The sequence below is a fragment of the Lepidothrix coronata genome, unplaced genomic scaffold, assembly GCF_001604755.1.
Source record: "Lepidothrix coronata isolate B3197 unplaced genomic scaffold, Lepidothrix_coronata-1.0 Scaffold78, whole genome shotgun sequence".
Classification (NCBI taxonomy): domain Eukaryota; kingdom Metazoa; phylum Chordata; class Aves; order Passeriformes; family Pipridae; genus Lepidothrix; species Lepidothrix coronata.
In genome coordinates, this window is record NW_016690258.1 from 1,634,297 (window position 1) to 1,651,903 (window position 17,607).

General features: G+C 61.8%; 3 protein-coding genes and 1 pseudogene across 5 annotated transcripts in view; 3 read left to right on the forward strand and 1 right to left on the reverse strand.

The window, feature by feature from the left end:
* Window positions 1–5,547, forward strand: part of ZMYND10 (zinc finger MYND-type containing 10) — a 10,458-nt gene extending 4,911 nt beyond the window's left edge. Inside the window, exons 6-12 of one of the 2 annotated variants that reach the window (XM_017819927.1) lie at window positions 117–205; window positions 498–598; window positions 1,881–2,053; window positions 2,354–2,479; window positions 4,200–4,321; window positions 4,497–4,622; window positions 5,273–5,547. In XM_017819927.1, coding sequence (XP_017675416.1) covers window positions 117–205; window positions 498–598; window positions 1,881–2,053; window positions 2,354–2,479; window positions 4,200–4,321; window positions 4,497–4,622; window positions 5,273–5,360 — 825 coding nt within the window. In that variant the 3' untranslated portion in view covers window positions 5,361–5,547. The remainder of the gene's footprint in view (window positions 1–116; window positions 206–497; window positions 599–1,880; window positions 2,054–2,353; window positions 2,480–4,199; window positions 4,322–4,496; window positions 4,623–5,272) is intronic. The other variant, XM_017819928.1, reaches the window with a different exon arrangement.
* A 1,063-nt stretch (window positions 5,548–6,610) lies between these two features.
* RASSF1 (Ras association domain family member 1) lies at window positions 6,611–12,047 on the forward strand. Its single transcript, XM_017819931.1, has 6 exons — window positions 6,611–6,860; window positions 7,612–7,733; window positions 9,988–10,092; window positions 10,175–10,463; window positions 11,047–11,162; window positions 11,271–12,047. The coding sequence occupies exons 1-6, from the start codon at window positions 6,611–6,613 to the stop codon at window positions 11,415–11,417; spliced, it is 1,029 nt and encodes a 342-aa protein (XP_017675420.1). The 3' UTR covers window positions 11,418–12,047.
* A 293-nt stretch (window positions 12,048–12,340) lies between these two features.
* TUSC2 (tumor suppressor candidate 2) lies at window positions 12,341–17,303 on the forward strand. Of its 2 annotated transcripts, XR_001875641.1 has the most exons (4): window positions 12,341–12,492; window positions 12,688–12,808; window positions 14,824–15,242; window positions 17,100–17,303. XR_001875641.1 is itself a non-coding variant. In XM_017819933.1 (3 exons), exons 1-3 carry the CDS (start codon window positions 12,341–12,343, stop codon window positions 14,887–14,889), a joined length of 339 nt encoding a protein of 112 aa, XP_017675422.1. In that variant the 3' UTR covers window positions 14,890–15,884. The 2 variants fall into 2 exon arrangements, 1 of the variants encoding a protein (XP_017675422.1); XM_017819933.1 differs by lacking the exon at window positions 17,100–17,303 and having other exon boundaries at window positions 14,824–15,884.
* LOC108499698 lies at window positions 15,815–16,918 on the reverse strand (annotated as a pseudogene).
* Window positions 17,304–17,607: the final 304 nt, after the last annotated feature.

Sequence of the window (17,607 nt, forward strand, 5' to 3'; positions counted from 1 at the left end):
AACAGCTTGTTTTGAAGGGCTCTGTTTTCCTCCCCAGTCTGTGGTTACCACTGCTCAGTCAACAGCTCCTGGGAAATGGGGCCTGAAATCCCAAGGCTGTGCTCTTTCCTCCACAGGAGCTGCAGAAGCAGGCGGAGGCAATGGAGTTTGAGATTTCCCTGAAGGCCCTGTCTGTGCTGCGGTTCATCACCGACCAGGTGGAGAGGTGGGTGCCCAGGAGCAGCAGAGGACACGTGCTGAGCTCTCTGGATGAGATTCCCATGGGGTCACAGCGGGTGCCTGGACCCTGTTCAGCAGCTGGCTGTACCCCCAGTGGCAGTGGCACCGTGCCTTGGGAGGAAAACACAGCAGCACTCCACCCTGCTCCATGGTACTCCCGGGGAACCCAGAGCATTGTTTCTTTCCCACCTCTCCCAGTTGCCTCAGGGAGCATTTGTAGATACAAATTCTGGCATTACTCTGTGAGTGCCATTTCACCCTTTCTGTTGTGTCTCCAGCCTGCCCCTCAGCGCACTGACACGGATGCTGAACACCCACAATCTGCCCTGCCTCCTCGTCGAGCTGGTGGAGCACTGCCCCTGGAGCTGCTGGGAAGCAGGTATGGATCGTGCCCTGTGGTTCCTGTGGCACCATGGTGCTGTGCTGGGGCCTGCATCCACTGAGGGGTCTGAGCCCTTGCAGAGCTGCTCTCCCTCTCCCCTCCCCTCCAGCTCCTCACTAGTGCTCACCAACTGAAGCTTGGGAACAGCTGCAGCACAGCTGGGCTGGGGGCCTGGCAGTGCTCCCAAAAGCTGATCCTCACACGGGGCTGGGTCTTTTCTGAGTTGATCGTGGTCAGGACTGGAGTGTAACATGTCTGTCAGGCCCACGTGCTCCTCTGAGGAGTGTTCTGGACACAGAAAGACCAGAGTTCCAATCCCAGCCTGCCTGCACCTTTCCAGGACAGCACTAAGAATCAGAGCCAGACATGGGCTCCCCGGCAGCAAACCGATTGCCCTGATGCTGCTGGTCCTTGAGCTTCACTCTTGCCAAAGGCCCCTGATCAGGCTGTGCCCATCAGCCATCGCCTCCCGCACTTCTTCAGCCCTCCCGAGCCTCCCAGCTCCCCCCCTGCCTGCCTCAGAGCAGGGGCTTGGAGCGTGGGAACCTGTGCTCCCCCCAGCCCTGCTCCAGGGGGTCACAGCACAGACAGGGGAGGAAGAGCTGCTGGAAGCACGTGGCCGTGTGCCTGCCGAGAGCAGCCCAGCTGGATGTAGGAGCTTTCCTCTTTCCTCCGGCCATGAAACACATCCCTTCTCTCTGCCTGTGCACTTGGGGTATTGGAGGGAGCTTTGATCCCAGGCCCTGAGGGAGGGACTGGAAAGAGACAAGCGCAAAGGCATTTCCAGGCTGTGCAGATGCAGGGTCACATCCTGCTCCATCCCCCAGAGCTGCACAGTAGCTGCTGGAGCTTGTTTTGTCATTTCTGTTACATCCATGCTACTTCTGGTTTTCCTTGACAGAGGAAACTCGGGAAGAGTGGGTATTGGCCATGCTGGTACCCCAAAATGTGCCTCTTCAGCTGCTCTGTTGCAGCAACTGTCTACCAGTCCTCTACACTCCTGGCCAAGTACGGAGGGAGATGTCTCAGGGATCTTTCCATTCCTGCCACAGCCCTATTGTTTTAATACATATTCTTTCTGCTTTACTTACTCTCTAATATATTGCCTCAGTACAAAGTAGGCTGCTATGCTGAGCAACGGGTGGGGAAACTGAGGCAGGCAGAAGCAGAGGGACTTTCCTGCAAGTGAAGTGAGGCAGTGACCGCAGGCCAGCATCCCCACCTCTGAGCTGTCTTCCCTCAGGCACTACTGTGTCTCCCTGCTGCTTCTGTCCCTCAGGCAAGCTCAAGAAGTTTGAGAATGGCACATGGCACGTGGTTCCCCCTGAAGACCAGGTGAAGATGACCAAACTCGATGGGCAGGTGTGGCTTGCCCTCCTCAACCTCCTACTCAGCCCCGAGTGCCAGCGCAAATACCACTTTGATGGCTTCAACAAGAGCCAGCTCCTCAAGGTAGGACCCTGCAGCACAAAGGCCATGGGCCTTGCAGCAGAGTGGGACCTTGCCAGCACTGGGCACCTCTGGACTCTCACCCATCCTCACTGTGCGCTCCAAGGAGCCAGCGGTGGGATAACAGCAGGTCTGTCACTGTACCAGCAGCAGCAAAGCTTGCCTTCCTTAATGCACCTCATGAGACCCCTGTGGTTCACTCTGCCAGTGCCTCACAAATCCCTGCTCTTGCCCTGCTGCTTCCTCAGCTCTGACTCCTTTGTCTTGACCTCTCTCCATTCTCTCTTCCCTCCGTGGCCACAGCTCCGTGTGTTCCTGACAGATGTCCTCATTGACCAGCTGCCCAACCTGATGGAGATGCAGAGATTTCTGAGCCACCTGGCAGTGACAGAGCCAGCTCCCCCCAAAAAGGATCTCGTCCTGGAGCAGGTATCCTTTGGCTCTTCCTTCACCTCTCCAGATGCTCTGCTTTAAGCCTGATAACTCTCTACCTCCTTCTTCTCCCACTAAACTCTGGACAGGTGCCCTGGAAAAACAACCAAGCACCCATCTCGTAGTTACACCCTTATTGCCAGCAAAGCTGCCTGTGGGTGATGTGAGAGCTTTGTCCTGCCACTGCAGTGGCCAAGTACTCACATCTAAAGACATAAATGCTGTGGTATAAACAGCTCTCCAGGTCACACGGAGTCCCTGGGATGGTGGCTGCATAGAGCAGACACAGCCCCTGGCTTGTTTTGACAATTAACTCTTCATCTAACTTTTATCAGTGTTTTCCTGCTGAATTCTGGACTTCCCTGGGAAGTGTCCCCTTTTACAGCCCTGGCTGGGGGCTTCTTGGCACACTGTGTACTGAGGGGCAACACAGTCTGCTGATAGAGGCTGGAGTCAAACTGGTCCCAGCTGGTGTGTGGACCTCGGGAGTTGGGCACTGACGGTCTTCAGACACCCATGAGGTTCTTGGGTTTTTAATCTGTGCAGTGGTAGTCTCTAGAGAAAAGTGTTTCTACTGCCTTCTCATGAGCTGAGGGGAGAAACTGAGTGTGGGGGCAGATCTGCAAAGAGGCTACTGAGAAGAGCTGGGAGAGCAGAGGCTCTTCCCCACTGCTGGAAGCTCCCATGCCACTTCCTGGAGCAGATGAGTAGGTTGGGCAGTGGCCTTTTGGGCTGTGTGGAGGGGAAGCACACTGTCCCCACGTACCTGGCCCATGGCCTGGGAGGAGGGTGACGTGCCCTGTCAGCACTGGATGTGGCTGATCCGTAGGCACAGCCCAGGCCAAGAGCTGGGCCTGGGGAAGCTGCAGACCAACAAGCTGAATGGTTGGAGCTGGGGATGGCAGCAGGGCGGAGGTGGACATGGATTCAGGCCAAGTGCCTCGACTGCCAGCGTGTCGGTGGCACAGCAACAGGCAGCTGCCACGCTGGGGACCCTGTCCAGGCTGCTGCCCTTCTCATAGCTCCGCTTTTGTGCCCTTGCTGCTCCTGCTCGTGCCAACGACCAGGGCTGAGCCTGGGGGGCAGGCAGGGGGAGCCAGCTGGAAGCACAGACATGGGCTCCCTGCTCTGCCCAGAAAGCAGTGAACTCACTCCTTGTCACTGAGCCAAGCTAAGGAAAGGCCTTTTTCCATTCGGTTGCTCCCAGAGCAGCCTCCTCCCCTTCCAGGCCTGGCTATTTTTACTCTGCTGGAGAAGGCAGTGCTGTTTGAAGCAGCATCGTCCTCTCCAGAGCTTGAACTCCCCACGCTGCTCTTGGCTGGCGGGTTTCCTTTTGAACTGGCCAGCCCTTCCCCGAGTGTTCATCTTCAGGGAAGTGACGAGTGGAAAAATCTGCTCAGGCAAACGGCTCCGGAGCACGGGGTTCATGCTGCTGCCAGCACGCAGGGTGCTGAGATCCCAGGGCTTTCTCTTCAGGAGCCCAGGCCTCAGGGCTGAATACTGATTCCCAACCAGACCCCAAGTTTTGCCTTGTTTCACCTGAACGCTCATTGGCAAGTGGATCCTTCCTCTCCATGTACCCAAAAGCACACATTGCCTCTGCTCACCCTCACCCTTGTGCCCAGAGCTGGCTGCCTCCCCCCTGAACAGCCCCAAACCACAGCACCTTTGGTCAGACTGCTAGAACCCCTTCCTCCTGCCCTGCCTCTCCCACCAGATTCCTGTCATCTGGGACCACATCCTCAAGAAAAACTCGGGGAAGTGGGAGGCCATTGCCAAGCACCAGGTGAAGCATGCCTTCAGCCCCACCGAGGAGGAGCTGAAGCTCCAGGCACGCAGGTGAGGCCCCGGTACGTGCACATGGGGTGCCAGTGGGGCCAGTATCCCCATTAGCAGGGGCTAGAGCTCAGCACTGGGAAGACAGAGGGGTCTGTGGTGGCAGGGTGCAGTGGGGACAGCTTGTTGCAGGTCAGCAGTTCCCCCTGAGCATCCTCACCCCTCTCTGCCTGCACAGGTGGGCACAAACCTACAGCCTGGACATGATGGAGGCTCTGGCCCCCGACAAGCCCCGCTGCAGGGTGTGTGGTGTAGAAGCAGCCAAGAGGTGCTCTCGCTGCCGGAACGAGTGGTACTGCACGCGGTAAGGGAGCCTTGCCACCCCCTGTGTCCCCTGCAGTCCTCTGTGGCCCCCCCGCAGCCTTTCAGTGCTCCCCAGAGCACCAGAGACCTCACCAGAGGATACTGAGAAAGGGCCAGGGCAAGCCAGGAGTCCCACCCCTGTTCAGCACCGCCGGCTCTCCACTGGCCACGTACCTCTCCAAATCTTGTGGGAGGGTGATGTGCTGGGCTGCTGGTGCAGGAGGTGCTGGTGAGTGTTGTGTTGCAGCTGTGAGATGCTGAGCTGCCTCTACCCACAGTGACAGCAGTGACGGGCTGGGTTTTTTGTGGTGTCACTGTTTCTTTCCTCTGCATCTTGGTGTGGCAGGGGTGAGGAGGAAAGCACCCATGACCCCGTGGGTGCAGGTGACAGGCTGGGATGTGGCAGCTGGGATGGTGGCAGTAAATTAAATCTTCTCTGGTCCTGAACCATCTGGCAAGGTCTGGTGTTAAACCGTCTTAGCCCCCGGAACTGGGGGCCACGTCCATCTCCTTCTTGGGCTAATGCTGGGCCATGCCAGCTCCCCTCCAGTGCCCAGGGGACTGTGGTGCTGGGGTTTGTCCTTGTTACTCCTTCACTCCTGGAGGTGGACATGGCTCCTCTGCCCCTGACAGCAGCTTTACCCTCCACAGGGCCTGCCAGGTTCAGCACTGGCAGAAGCACAAGCCTGCCTGCAACCTGATGGCTGAGGTCCCGAGGAGTGTTGTGGATGACCTGTAAGAGAAGGGGTGTCTGGCATCTGGCCCATAGCTCAGCGAGGCTGAGGTTCCCCAGTGTGCAGCCCAGCAGCTGGAGAGAAGCTGGCAAAGGCCCCTTCTGCCTGCTCCCAGCCCCAGGCAGCACTGGCCGGGCTTGTCCTCTCCCACTACCCCACCATGCTGCCTTCTCTAATAAAACTCCTTGTGCACCCCACAGCTGCTTGGCTCCTGCTTTTTCTTCTCCTAGCTGAAGATGCTAAACTGCTTCCTTTCCTCCCTTGCACCCAGGGAGAGGCATGTGTGTCCATTTTCCCCTCTGCAACAACAGAAATCCCAGAGAACCCAAAAAAAGCCTGTAAGGATGTGGTTACCAGAAGGACCAAGCCCTCTGCAGCCGGTGAGGGAAGGGGGCGTTAAGGCCTCCCACCACCTCTTACTGTCGTTAGAGCAGCGTGGGGAGCAGAGGATGTGGTTTGCACAAACACCTCGCTGTGAATTTCTCGGGTGTTCCTCATCTGCCACCTCGCAGGGACAATTCCCCCCCTTTCCTCTCTGTTGATGTGGTGTTAGCACCGAGGGCTTGGCCCCCTGCCCACCAGTATCACCAGTAAACAGGGTTTACTGGTGGGGATGTACCTGGGGTGCATCCTCACCTCTCACTGCCGAAGGGCTGCAGCCTTGGTCTGAGCATGGCTGGGAAAGGTTGGCGAGGCCATGTCCTTTTGCTGATGGGGTGCCTAAGACTCCCTGACACTCCAAAATAGGCTTTGCAGCAGCGCTGCTGCTGCAGGACCCATGACAGCTTGCAGGAAACCACCTCGGTCCAGCTGCAGCCCCGACTGAGCAGCTCCAGCTTGGAGCATGAAGTAAACTCACACCAAACCCAGGCTGCACGTCCAGGGCTGCAGCCAGTCCGAGTGGGTCCAAGGCTCTCTGGCTGCCAGAGGTGCCTTTAGCCCCTTCCCAGGCAGAGAGCGCAGCTTGTCCCGGTCCTGAGAGAGGTGGTGGAGAGAGCGGGACTGCCGGAGCGGGCCCCCCCCTTCCTCGGCGGCGGCTCCGGGAGCCTCATCCCCGCCTCCAGCCCGCCCCGCCGGCCTCGCCGGGACCGGAGTTGGCCATCGAGACCCCGGGGCGTTTCGCTGTCTCCCCCTCTCCTGCCTCAGTTTCCCCCGCGGTGCCCGGACAGGGCGGCTCCTCCCGGTCCCCGCCCCGGCCCCGACCCCGGTGCCGGCCCCCGCCTCGCCGCCGCTCAGCGCCCGCGGCTGCCGGGCCATGGAACTCATCGAGCTGCGGGAGCTGCAGCCGGAGCCGCGGCCGGGCCGGGGCCGCCTGGAACGGGCCAACGCTCTGCGCATCAGCCCAGCCCGCCGGCCCGGCCCCGGAGCGCATCCCGACCCGCGGCTGACGGCGGCACCGGGCGGCGGGCACCGCTTCGAGCCGCGGCGCCGCGGGCTGCACACCTGGTGCGATCTCTGCGGGGACTTCGTCTGGGGCGGCGGCAGGAAGAGCCTCCAGTGCCGCCGTGAGTACCCCGCCGCGCCCCGGGCCCCCCGCACCCCTGCCACTGGGCATCCTGCCTCCGAGCACCGGGCATCTCGGCACCTGGCATCCCTGCCAGTCACTGGGCATCCCGCCACTCTGCTTCCTCGGCACTGGGTGACTCCACCGAGCACTGGATAGCCCACCTCCGGGCAGCCCCACCACCGGGCACCCCTTACACTGGACACTAGACATCCCACCATCAGGCACTGAACATCCCAGCGCTGGGCACCCACACTGGGTGCTCGATACCAATTACTCCCACCAGGCATCCTGGTGTTGGGCACTCCCACTAGTTGGGCATCACAATACTGAGCACCTTCACCAGGCACTGGGCATCTGCATTCAGAATACCCTCACCAGACACCCCACATCCCTTTACTGGGCACCTGCACCAGGTACCAGGTATTCCAGCACTGGGCATCCTCACTGGCCACTGGGCATCCCAGTATTGGGCACCCACACTGGTACCCATGCTGGGCATCCTAGTACTGGGCATCCCAGTACCAGGCACTGAGCATCTGACACTGGACAGCCCAGCAGGGCGCACAGGCACTGCAGGACCAGCCAGCACGTGGCACAGCACCATGTCCCACGTGGGTGCTCCCCCTGGGTCCCTGGGCACTGCATGGGCAGGCAGCCCATGCAGCCCTTGTCCCACCATGCATGAGTGCCCTGACCCCGACACCCAGGCTGCCAGTGGTGGTGACAACTGGTCCTGTCCCTGTCCCCAGACTGCAGCTTCACCTGCCACTACCGGTGCCGGGCCCTGGTGCGGTTGGACTGCAGTGGCCCCCCGGGTGCCAGCGACGAGGATGATGGCAACGAGCAGGTGCTGGAGAAGGACACCAACGTGGTAAGGCCTGGGCCCGTCCCTGAGGGAGAGCATGGGCAGAGGGTGGCCAAGCTAGGGTCTGCCCAGGCTTGTGGGGGGGCTATGCCAGGCTGTGCCATGTGAGGCCATGTCACAGCTGTGCCGAGCCTTGCTGCGTTTTGGTGTGCCATGCCGGGCTGTGCCATGCCAGGCTGTGACAAGCCTTGCTGGACTAGACTGGGCTGGGCTAGGCTTTTCTGGGCTGTGTGAATCTGTGCCATGCTGGGCTGTGCCAAGCCTTGCAGGGCTGTGCTGGGCGGTGGAGCTGTGCCGTGCCGAGCTGCCCGCTCTGCACCGAGCCGATCCGAGCCGAGCCATGCCGGGGCACAGCCGTGTCCGGGCGGGCGCGGGTGAAGTCACCGCCGGAAGCGGGGCCGCCGCGCCGCCCCCGGCCCGCGTCAGCCCCACGGCCGGGGCGGGGCACGACCGGGACCGCGCCGAGCCGGGAGCGGGGCAGGACGCGAGAGACGCCGCGCTGAGCCGAGCCGGGACCGCGATAGGGACCGGGCGGAGCCGAGCCGGGACAGGAGCGCGACAGAGACCGAGCTGAGCCGAGCCGGGACAGGAGCGCGACAGAGACCGAGCTGAGCCGAGCCGGGACTGAGACTGGGGTCGGGCGGAGTTGAGCCGGGACCGAGACCCGGGAGCGGGCGGAGCCGAGCCGCGATAGGGACCGGGAGCGGGCCGAGCCGAGCCGAGCCAAGGGCCGGGCTGAGCGGAGCCGGGCCCAGGAGCGGGACCGGGCTGAGCCGAGCCGGGAGCGGGGCGAGCCGGGCCCCAGCCCGGGGGCCGGCCGGGCTGGCGCGGGGCCGGGTGTGCCCGTGTGCCCGCCGGCCCGGCGGGGCCGCGGGCCGGGCGGGCCGGGCCGTGCCCTCCGCCAGCGCCGCCGGGACCGGGGCCGTGCCCGGGACCGGTGCGGGGGGCGGTGGGGCCGGGGGCTGCGGGGCGGCGGCGCTGGCCCTGCGGCGGGGCGGCGCGGGGGGCACGGGGGGCAGCACGGCCAGCAGCGGCTACTGCAGCCAGGAGGACTCCGACTCCGAGCCCGAGCTCTTCTACACCGCCCGCACCTCCCTCGGCCGCCGCCCACGCCGCCGCCAGGTCGGTCCCGGGCCGTGACGTCATGGGGGGGACACGGCTGACATCATCGAGGAGCACACACACGCCCCCCGGGGCTGGGTGCTGGGGAGCAGGCGAGGGTGGGCTTGGTGCGTGGGGAACACACGGGATGTGGGTGGTCCTGTCCGGGAAGTGAGCGTGGGTCTGCTATGGGGTGAGCATAGGGGTGAGCATCACCCTGCTGCGGGGTGAGTGTGGGGCTGGGCATGGGGTCAGCGTGGCCCTGCCGTGGGGCAGCAAGAGTGGCAGCAAGCATGGCCATGCCATGGGACACACTGGCCCTGTCCAGGTGGATGTGGGGTGAGCAAGGCACCGTGGGGTCAGTGGGGTTTTGCTGTCTGGCACGGCCACCCCAAGGCCTTCCAACCTGGAGCTGCTCCCGGAGAGGGCAAAGGACAGCATTTGGGGGTGACAGGGTGAGCCCCCTAGGCAGCCTCACAGCTGTCCCCATCCTGCAGGGACCCCCGCAGGGTCCGGCAGTGCCTGCACGCTCTGGGGTGGCTTTCAGGGCTGGGAGCCCCTCAGCGCCGTGGGGACACGTGCAACACTGTGTGGCAGCTGCGTAGCCCCACGTAAATACTCATTAGTGGGTGCGGGTGGCAGGGACGCCTAGCCGGGATGCCTGGGTCCCTTGTGTGGGGCCAGCACTTTGAAGTGGGGTGCCGGCGGCATGGGCGGGCTGCACCCCCGGCCCGGCCCTCCTACCTCAAATCCCAGGGCGTCCCCGCGGGCTCCCAGCCTGCCCAGACGCCCTGGTGCCAGGCTGTCCGCTGCCGGCGCTCTGCCTCGGGACGCCTCTTTGATCTGAGGTGCCGGGAAGGGACGCTCATCCCCGGGTGTACTCGCAGCCGAGTTCACCCACCCCTGCTGGCCCACGGAGGAGGGCTGGGGGGGCGGCCGGTGCCAGTGTCCCCGGAGCAGGGCTGGGGCCGCGGTGAGCTCAGCTGTGCTTCCCCGGCACAGCCCAGCTCAGCGCCAGCCGGGCTGATGCAACCCCGCGCAACCGCCCGCGCGTGTCTGTCGGTGCCGCGGGATGGGCCGGGGGCCGGCGGGATAACCGGGGTAGGCGGGGAGCTCCCCCCCGCCCGCAGTGCTGCTCAGCCCGGCTGCTGTCACACAGGATGAGCCTAGCGAGTGGGAGAAGACAGAGCTGGACCAGACGCAGGTGGAGCAGCGGATTAAGGAGTACAACAGCCAGATCAACAGCAACCTCTTCATGAGCCTGGTACGGGGCCAGCGCAGGGCTGGGCGGGAGGGGCACGGTGCCTTGCCCTGTCCCCACTCACCCCCCTACTGGTGTCTCGCAGAACAAGGACGGCTCCTACACCGGCTTCATCAAGGTGCAGCTGAAGCTGGTGCGCCCCGTCTCAGTGCCGGCCACCAAGAGGGGCCCCGCCCTGCAGGCGGGGCGGCCGCACAGCCAGGGCGTGAAGCGCCGAACCTCCTTCTACCTGCCCAAGGGCACCGTGAAGCACCTGCACATCCTGTCGCACACCCGTGCCAGCGAGGTCATCGACGCCCTCCTCCGCAAGTTCACCGTCGTTGACAACCCCCGCAAGTTTGCCCTCTTCGAGAGGTCTGAGAAGGATGAGCAAGGTAGTGCCCTTGACGAGCAAGGTGGCCCTGTCCCCACAGCGGTGGCTGTGTCCCCGTAGTGACAGTTTCCCCTATGGTGGCAATGTCTCCAGAATGATGGGGTCTCCCATGCTGGGAGCATCCCCATGGCAGTGGTGTTCTCATAGCAATGGTGTTCCCCATGGTGGCAGTATCATGGCAGCAGTGTCCTCCCTGACAGTGGCAGCTTTCCCTGGGTAGCAGCATCTCTGTGGTGGCAGCATCCCTGTAGCAGTGGTATCCCTGCTTTGGTGGCAGTGTCCTGTGTCACCATGGGCATGTCCCTCCCCCCCTCCCCCCTCCCGTGGCAGCAGATTCCCCCATGTCAGTAGTTTACTCTGTGGTGATGATGTCCCTGTAGTGGAAGCATCCTCGTGGTGGCAGCATCCCTGCAGCAGTGGTATCCCCCCTTTGGTGGCAGTGTCCCTTGTCACCATGGGTGAGCAGAGTCTGCCATGGAAGTGATGTCTGCTGTGAAAGTGGTGTCCCCAGAGAGGGTTATGTCCCCCTGGTGGCACTGTCCCCCTGGCATTGTCCCTGCTGTGACCTGTGGCCACCCTTGCAGTGTACCTGCGGAAGCTGGGTGATGAGGAGCAACCCCTGCGGCTGCGGCTGCTGGCCGGCCCCAGCGAGAAGGTGCTGAGCTTCGTCCTGAAGGAGAACGAGACCGGGGAGGTGAACGTGAGTGTGGGGGGACAGGGAGGGGGCTGGCACCCGCATCCCTGGGGAGAGGGGGCCGCGGGGGGACACGGCAGGTCCCCGTCACGATGGCAGCCCCTGTGCCTGCAGTGGGACGCCTTCACACTGCCGGAGCTGCAAAACTTCCTGCGCATCCTGCAGCGGGAGGAGGAGGAGCACGTGCGGCGGCTGCGGCACCGCTACGCCCGCTGCCGCCAGAAAATGCAGGAGGCGCTGGCCACACGCACGCCGGGGTGACCACGACGCCCGCGCCCGAGGCCAGCCAGTGCACCGGGACTCTCGTCCGCCGGCGGGTGGGGGCACCGGGGAGGGGGGTGGAATGGGGCACCACGGACCCACCGGGCTGTCACAGCCCCCATGGGGCCGGCCTAGAGAGTGGGAGTGCCTGGGGGGAGCGAGTGTCACCCGGGAGTGGGTGTCCAGAGGGGAGCGAGTGTCACCTGGGAGTGTGTGTCCCCAGAGGAGTGGGTGTCCTGAGGGGAGCGAGTGTCCCCTGGGGGATTGGATGTCCCCAGGGGAGTGGTGTCACCCAGGAGTGTGTGTCCCCAGAGGAGTGGGTGTCCTGAGGGGAGCGTGTCCCCTGGGGATTTGAGTGTCCCCAGGGGAGTGGGTGTCATGAAGGAAGTGAGTGTCACCTGGGAGTGTGTGTCCCCAAAAGAGTGGATGTTCTGGAGGGAGCAAATGTCCCTCTGGGAGTGGGTATCCCCAGGGGAGGGGGTGTCCAGGGGGAGTGAGTATCACCTAAGAGTGTGTGTCTCCAGGGGAATGGGTGTTCTGGGGGAAGAGTGTCCCTGGATGAGTGATTGTCCCTGTGGGAGAAGCAGGGCATCGAGCACCAATAAAGACATCTTGGTGACGAGGCCTGGCCTGCGGTGTGTCTTTGGCTGGGCGGGAAGGGACGGGACTCGGAGCCCTCCGCGCTGCCAGCGGGCCGTGGGTCCCTGCACGTGGTTCGAGGGAGCAGCGGGAGGGCGGGACTCGAACCCGCGGCCCCCGGGGCGGGAAGGAGGGCGCGCCCCGCGCCGCCGTCACGTGTGGCGGGCGGCGGAAGTGGCGCAGCGGCGGCGTAGGCGGCGCTCGGTCGGTGTCGCCGGGCGGCTCCGGGCCGGCCCCGTCCCTTCCCCCGCGGCCCCGCTCCCGCCGCCGCCGCCGCCCCCGCCATGGGCGCCAGCGGCTCCAAGTCGCGGGGGCTGTGGCCCTTCGCCTCGCCGGCGGCGGGCGGCGGCGGCCCCGAGGGCCCCGGCGGGCAGCAGGCCCTGGCCCGGGCGCGGGCCGCGCGCGCCGCCACCCCCTTCGTGTTCACGCGGCGCGGGTGAGAGCGGGGGGAGAGAGGGGCGCGAGGGGACCGGGAGGCTGCCGCGGGGCGGGGGGCTCTGCTTGGGCCGGGAGGGGCTTGGGTGGTCGGTGCAGCCCCCCAGGGCCGGGGGGGCCCGGCCTGCCGAGCCCCCGACCTGCCCCAGCCCCCAGCCCGGCTCACACCCACCCGCCTGCCCTCTCCTCCCGGCAGCTCCATGTACTACGATGAGGACGGGGATCTTGCTCACGAGTTCTACGAGGAGACAATCGTCACCAAGAACGGGAGGAAGCGCGCCAAGCTGAAGAGGATCCACAAGAACCTGATACCTCAGGTGGGGTGTGGGGAAGGGTGGGGGCAGCGAGGGTGAAGCGCCACGGTGACAGCTGAAGTCCCGGTTTTGCAGGAGGCTTCTCCCTCAGGGCATCTTGGGAAGGTGGAGGCTTTCTCCTCCCCCCAATTGCTGCCTCAGAGCTATGACTCCTGTGTGTCCTGGCTCACACCCCTGTCACCTGGTGAGGCTGTGACAGAAGAGGGAGGGCTGGTGGCACCCTCCAGCTGCCCTTTTTGGAGAGAAGTGTTGCCTGAGCCTTTTTAGAGCTGCCATACTGGGGAGATAGCTCAGCCTGGTGTGTGTTGTGGGGCACAGAGCACCAGGCAACCCTTCATGGCCATGGTGTCTCATTGCCAAGCACCTTCCATGAGCTGTGGGGTGCTGTGCTGGCTCAGCCCATATCATGTCAGTGCAGAGGGCCAGGCCCTGCCTTGGGGAGCAGCAGCCAAAGCCCATCACCCACTGATGTGAGTGGGCACGTCCCCTCCAGCTGCTCAGTAGTTATGACAGCTCCATGTTTTGCACCTCAGTGCAAAAGTCTTTTCTTAAAATAAGCAACTGGTGTGGTGCTGGGCAGTGGCTAGGACACTAATAGAGGGTCTTGGTGCAGGGGCAGGATAGCCTGTGTGTAGGGAAGCTTTTGGGCACATAAATGGAGAAAAAGGTAGATCAAACCAGGGCTGGAGAGACACTCTGCAGGAGTCTTTTGTAAGTAAGCAGAAAGGCACAGCTCTAGCAAGCCTTGGGACGAGCTGTCAGTGTGCCCTTAGGGGTGGGCAGCTGTCGCGGGGTATCTATTGTATTGTTAGGTTTGGTCAGTAGAGAAAGCAGACACACACACACAGAGTTGAGACCAGAGTAATCTAGAGAGCTGTCTGCTTCGTAAGCGCAGCAGCCTCCTTTATTAAGGTAGCTAGCCCCGACGTTCCCACACACTTTCTGTAAACATAGTTTCTACAAAACACCAGAGAACTAACACCTGCTGTTGTGAACACAGCCGACATCTCCGTCCTTGCACATTCCATCCTGTTTATCTCCTTTCTAGTCAACTCCCTGATTCTCAAGGCTGCTCTGTTTATGTGAACGGTTAATTAACTTCACTGTTCTCATGGGAACGGCCTAATACCATCCAATATTTTAAGACTGTCAACTTTTAGGGGCTCGGCGGGCCTGCTGCCTCCCCCCACAGGCAGCCCCCCAACAGGATGGGACCTCTCTGAGCACTGCACTGGCAGTTATGGAGGGAAGGATTTGGTGCTGCTTCCCAGACTGACATTGTTGCAGAGGCAGTCTTGGGCCATGGGACTGACTTCTCATTGACCTGGGTTGAAACTCATGCAGTTGGAAAGCTTGTCTGAGCCAAAGAGAGCAGGTACCAGCACTGAAGAGCCCTTCGCTAGCTCAGGCTTTGTTCTGGCTCTGTGGGTGCAGGCCCAGCCCTTAGCCCCCGCTCCCCCCTCTGCCCCCAGCCCCCCACCTGCCAGTGGCTCCTCCTGGTGCTGTAACAGGAGAAGGCTTGAACGGACCGTGGGAACGGTGCCTGTGGCTGGTGTGGAGGGATCGTTCATTCAGTAGCCTCCCCTCCCCTCTGCACAGAAAGCTGCTTTTCTTGTGTGCCAGCTGCCCCGGCTGCGTTCCCTCAGAGAGCTCTTTTCATTCCTTTAAATCCCGTGAATGGAAGGTGCTGAATGAAAAGCACGGACGGCCGATATCTGCCAGTCACGCACCAGCTGCTGCACGGGCAGTGCCTGGCAGAGCAGCTCCCTCCTTGCTCGCCCTGCCATGTGTGGCAGCCAGCCATGCTGCCCTGGGCTCTCCAGGGACGAGTTCGAAGGGCAGAGTGCCTGTGCTCTGCCTGCTGCTCTCAGGCCCTACCACGTGTCACAGCCACTTTTTGGACCCTGGCCCCTGTGGTTACTCTAGGGCACAGTGTCCTCTGTCCTGGGGTGACTGGCAGGGCTCAGGCGTGTTGTATGTCAGTCCCTTTCTGATCACCACTCTGACTCTTCTTTCAGGGCATAGTGAAACTAGAGCACCCTCGCATTCACGTGGATTTCCCGGTGATCATCTGCGAGGTGTGAGTCCCAGACATCTCTGCCTGCGGGCGGGAGGCCCTGCCCCACCGCCCCCAGCCTTGCCGGGCCAGGCTGCCCCATGTTCCCACCCGAGGAGGACTCCGGGCGCGCGGCGGGACAGTGGCTCTCCCCTCGCCCGGAGGTGAGGCGGAACGGAGCAGGCCCTCGCAGGAGATGGGTGACCTTGTGCAACGACTGCTTAAAAACATCCTCGCTTGAGTCAGAAGACTGAAATACCTATTGTAGCCTCTAGCCCATGTTGGATGGGTAACTGGAACTGCAGACGAGCTGCTGTGTGTGAGCTGTTAAAGGGAGAGTGAGCCCGCACTTCTCACCAGAGAGAACCCCCTGCTTCTCAGGTATGCAGCCCAGGGAGGGCCAGGGCACGGTGACCCACTGCCCAAGGCCTCCGGGGCCCGCAGGTTAGATGGCCAGTGTTGCAGTGTGTCCCTTGACACGGGTGTGAGGTGATGGGTCCGTTGATGGAGGATGAACAGGGCAGGCTGAGGGGTCTTGAAGCACATTTGGCTGGCTGCTGTGCTCCTCTTGGGAAGGGGATGGAGATCAGATGCCGCTCTCTTGGACCTCAGTCTCTTCCCTCTGTGCGTTTCCCCGCTTACACTGGCTCTGGGAAGGCTGGCTTTGCTGCTGCCTGCTGGAGATTAACAGAATTGAAGAAGTTTGACTCCTCGCTCGTGGTTTCTCAGAGAGGGTCTCGGTGGCATAGTTCCCCTTTGGTAGGAGAAAAGAGCCGCCAAGTCTCCTCTCTGGATCCCAGGGCGAAAAGTACTTTATTTGAGTTGAAGGAGGCCAGGGCTCTCTTCTCATCTGCGCTGTAGGTCTAGTTCTCTGCACAGATGCACGGCTTCCATGCGCCGATGTCTGATGCCTCTCATGACATAACCAGAGCTCTCAAACGATGCGAATCTCTTCACTGGTCAGAGGCGATCTCGCCTCTCTGAGGAATAGGTTTTCCCCTGTCATCCTGAGACGTATGAGTTTTGGGAGCCTCTGGTCCAATCAGGCTATCGGCTTCAGTATTTTTTGATCTCTCAGTCCAGAGATCATCCCCTTGAACTGTTTCACCATTGGAATCTTCACTACTTGAATTGCTGGATTCCTTCCTGCTCTTCTTGTTTTTCTTCTTCTTCTTCTTCTTCTTGCTCTTCTTTTTCCTCTTCTTGCTTTTCTTTTTATCTTCATCACTGGAGTTCTGCTCAGACTCCGGCTCACTGTCGCTGTCCTCAGAATGTTTTCTGCGCTTTCTTTTTGATGCCTTACGTTTTTTCTTCTGTCTTCTTTTCCTCTTCTGGGCTAGAATCCGAAGAACTACTCTTAGATTTTGCCTCTTCATCTTCTACCGGTGTATGCTTATCAGAATCGGGGTCAGGAACCTCTGGTGGCAGCCCCCATACTTCAGGTGCCCCCAGCTCTCCAATTCTCTCTCTCAGTGAGTCTCCTCTGCCGCAGGATCTCCTCCTCCTTCTCATATTACTCGGGCCAGCCCTTGCCGTGGTGGTGGTGCCCGTGGTGCGCCGTGGAGCGCAGCGCTCCGGGGCTGCGCGACCGCGACCGATGGCTCGTGGGATCGGGATCGGCGGGCGCGGCGCTCGGGGCTGGCGGCGGGTGGGGAGCGGGAGCGGGACACCATGACCGCGGCGGGGCGGGGGAGGCACTAATTAAGAGAACTGAAGAAGTTCGACTCCTCGCTCGCGGTTTCTCGGAGGGGGTCTCGGTGGCACGATTCCCCTTAGGTAGGAGAAAAGAGCCGCCAAATCTCCTCTCTGGATCCCAGGGCGAAAAGTACTTTGTTTAAAACTCCGCGGGCTTATAAGGTCTCTGGGGGAGGGCTTAGAAGGAGTAACTTGATTGGGCCAAGGTCCGGGGGAAAAGGCGCGGTTTGAGGGCTCTGCTGACCAACGGGGGATACAGGAGGGCCCAATGCAATAACAAAGCCAGGGATTGGGCAGAGGCGGATGAGACAACCAAATATGGTTGTGCAGAGGCGGAGACCGATTGGGGGGGGAGACGACATGGGATCGAGTGGGGGGGCCGCGTAGACCGGGGGAAATACATAACTCAGGGAAAAACCGTACAATAAAACGGAAATAGTTGTTGTTCTTCTGCTCCGCTCGATCCCAGAGAGCTGCCGCTGTGATAGAACCGCTTCTAAAGTCGTTCTTCCCAGGCTTCATAACTTTTGCATTCCCCCACAGGAGATCTCTGCACTCTGTGGCCACGGCTGGTGGCAGCAGGGTCCCAGCTCTGCAGCAGGCTTGCCTCCGCCGTTGGCACTCTGGCTCCTGCTGAGCACCGTCCCTCATAGACTCATAGAATCAGCTGGGTTGGAAGGGACCTCCGAGATCATCAAGTCCAACCCTTGATCCACTACCGCTGCGGTTACTAGACCATGGCACTGATGCCACATCCAGTCTCATCTTAAAAAACCTCCAGGGACAGAGAATCCACTACTTCCCTGGGCAGCCCATTCCAATGCCTGATTACCCTCTCTGTAAAGAATTTCTTCCTAATATCTAACCTAAACCTCCCCTTAAGACCATGCCCTCTTGTCTTGCTGATAGTTGCCAGGGAGAAGAGACCAACCCCCACCTGGCTACAACCTCCTGTCAAGGAGTTGTAGAGAGTGAGGAGGTCTCCCCTGAGCCTCCTCTTCTCCAGGCTGAACAACCCCAGCTCCCTCAGCCTCTCCTCATAGGACTTGTG

Excerpts from the sequence above, each read along its gene's own strand:
- TUSC2 (XM_017819933.1), top strand. The coding sequence starts at position 12,341 with ATGGGCGCCAGCGGCTCCAAGTCGCGGGGGCTGTGGCCCTTCGCCTCG. Across the intron at positions 12,493-12,687 it reads TTCGTGTTCACGCGGCGCGG|CTCCATGTACTACGATGAGG; the intron begins GTGAGAGCGGGG and ends TCCTCCCGGCAG. Across the intron at positions 12,809-14,823 it reads ACAAGAACCTGATACCTCAG|GGCATAGTGAAACTAGAGCA; the intron begins GTGGGGTGTGGG and ends CTCTTCTTTCAG.
- RASSF1 (XM_017819931.1), top strand. The coding sequence starts at position 6,611 with ATGGAACTCATCGAGCTGCGGGAGCTGCAGCCGGAGCCGCGGCCGGGC. Across the intron at positions 10,093-10,174 it reads GCAACCTCTTCATGAGCCTG|AACAAGGACGGCTCCTACAC; the intron begins GTACGGGGCCAG and ends GGTGTCTCGCAG. Across the intron at positions 11,163-11,270 it reads ACGAGACCGGGGAGGTGAAC|TGGGACGCCTTCACACTGCC; the intron begins GTGAGTGTGGGG and ends CTGTGCCTGCAG.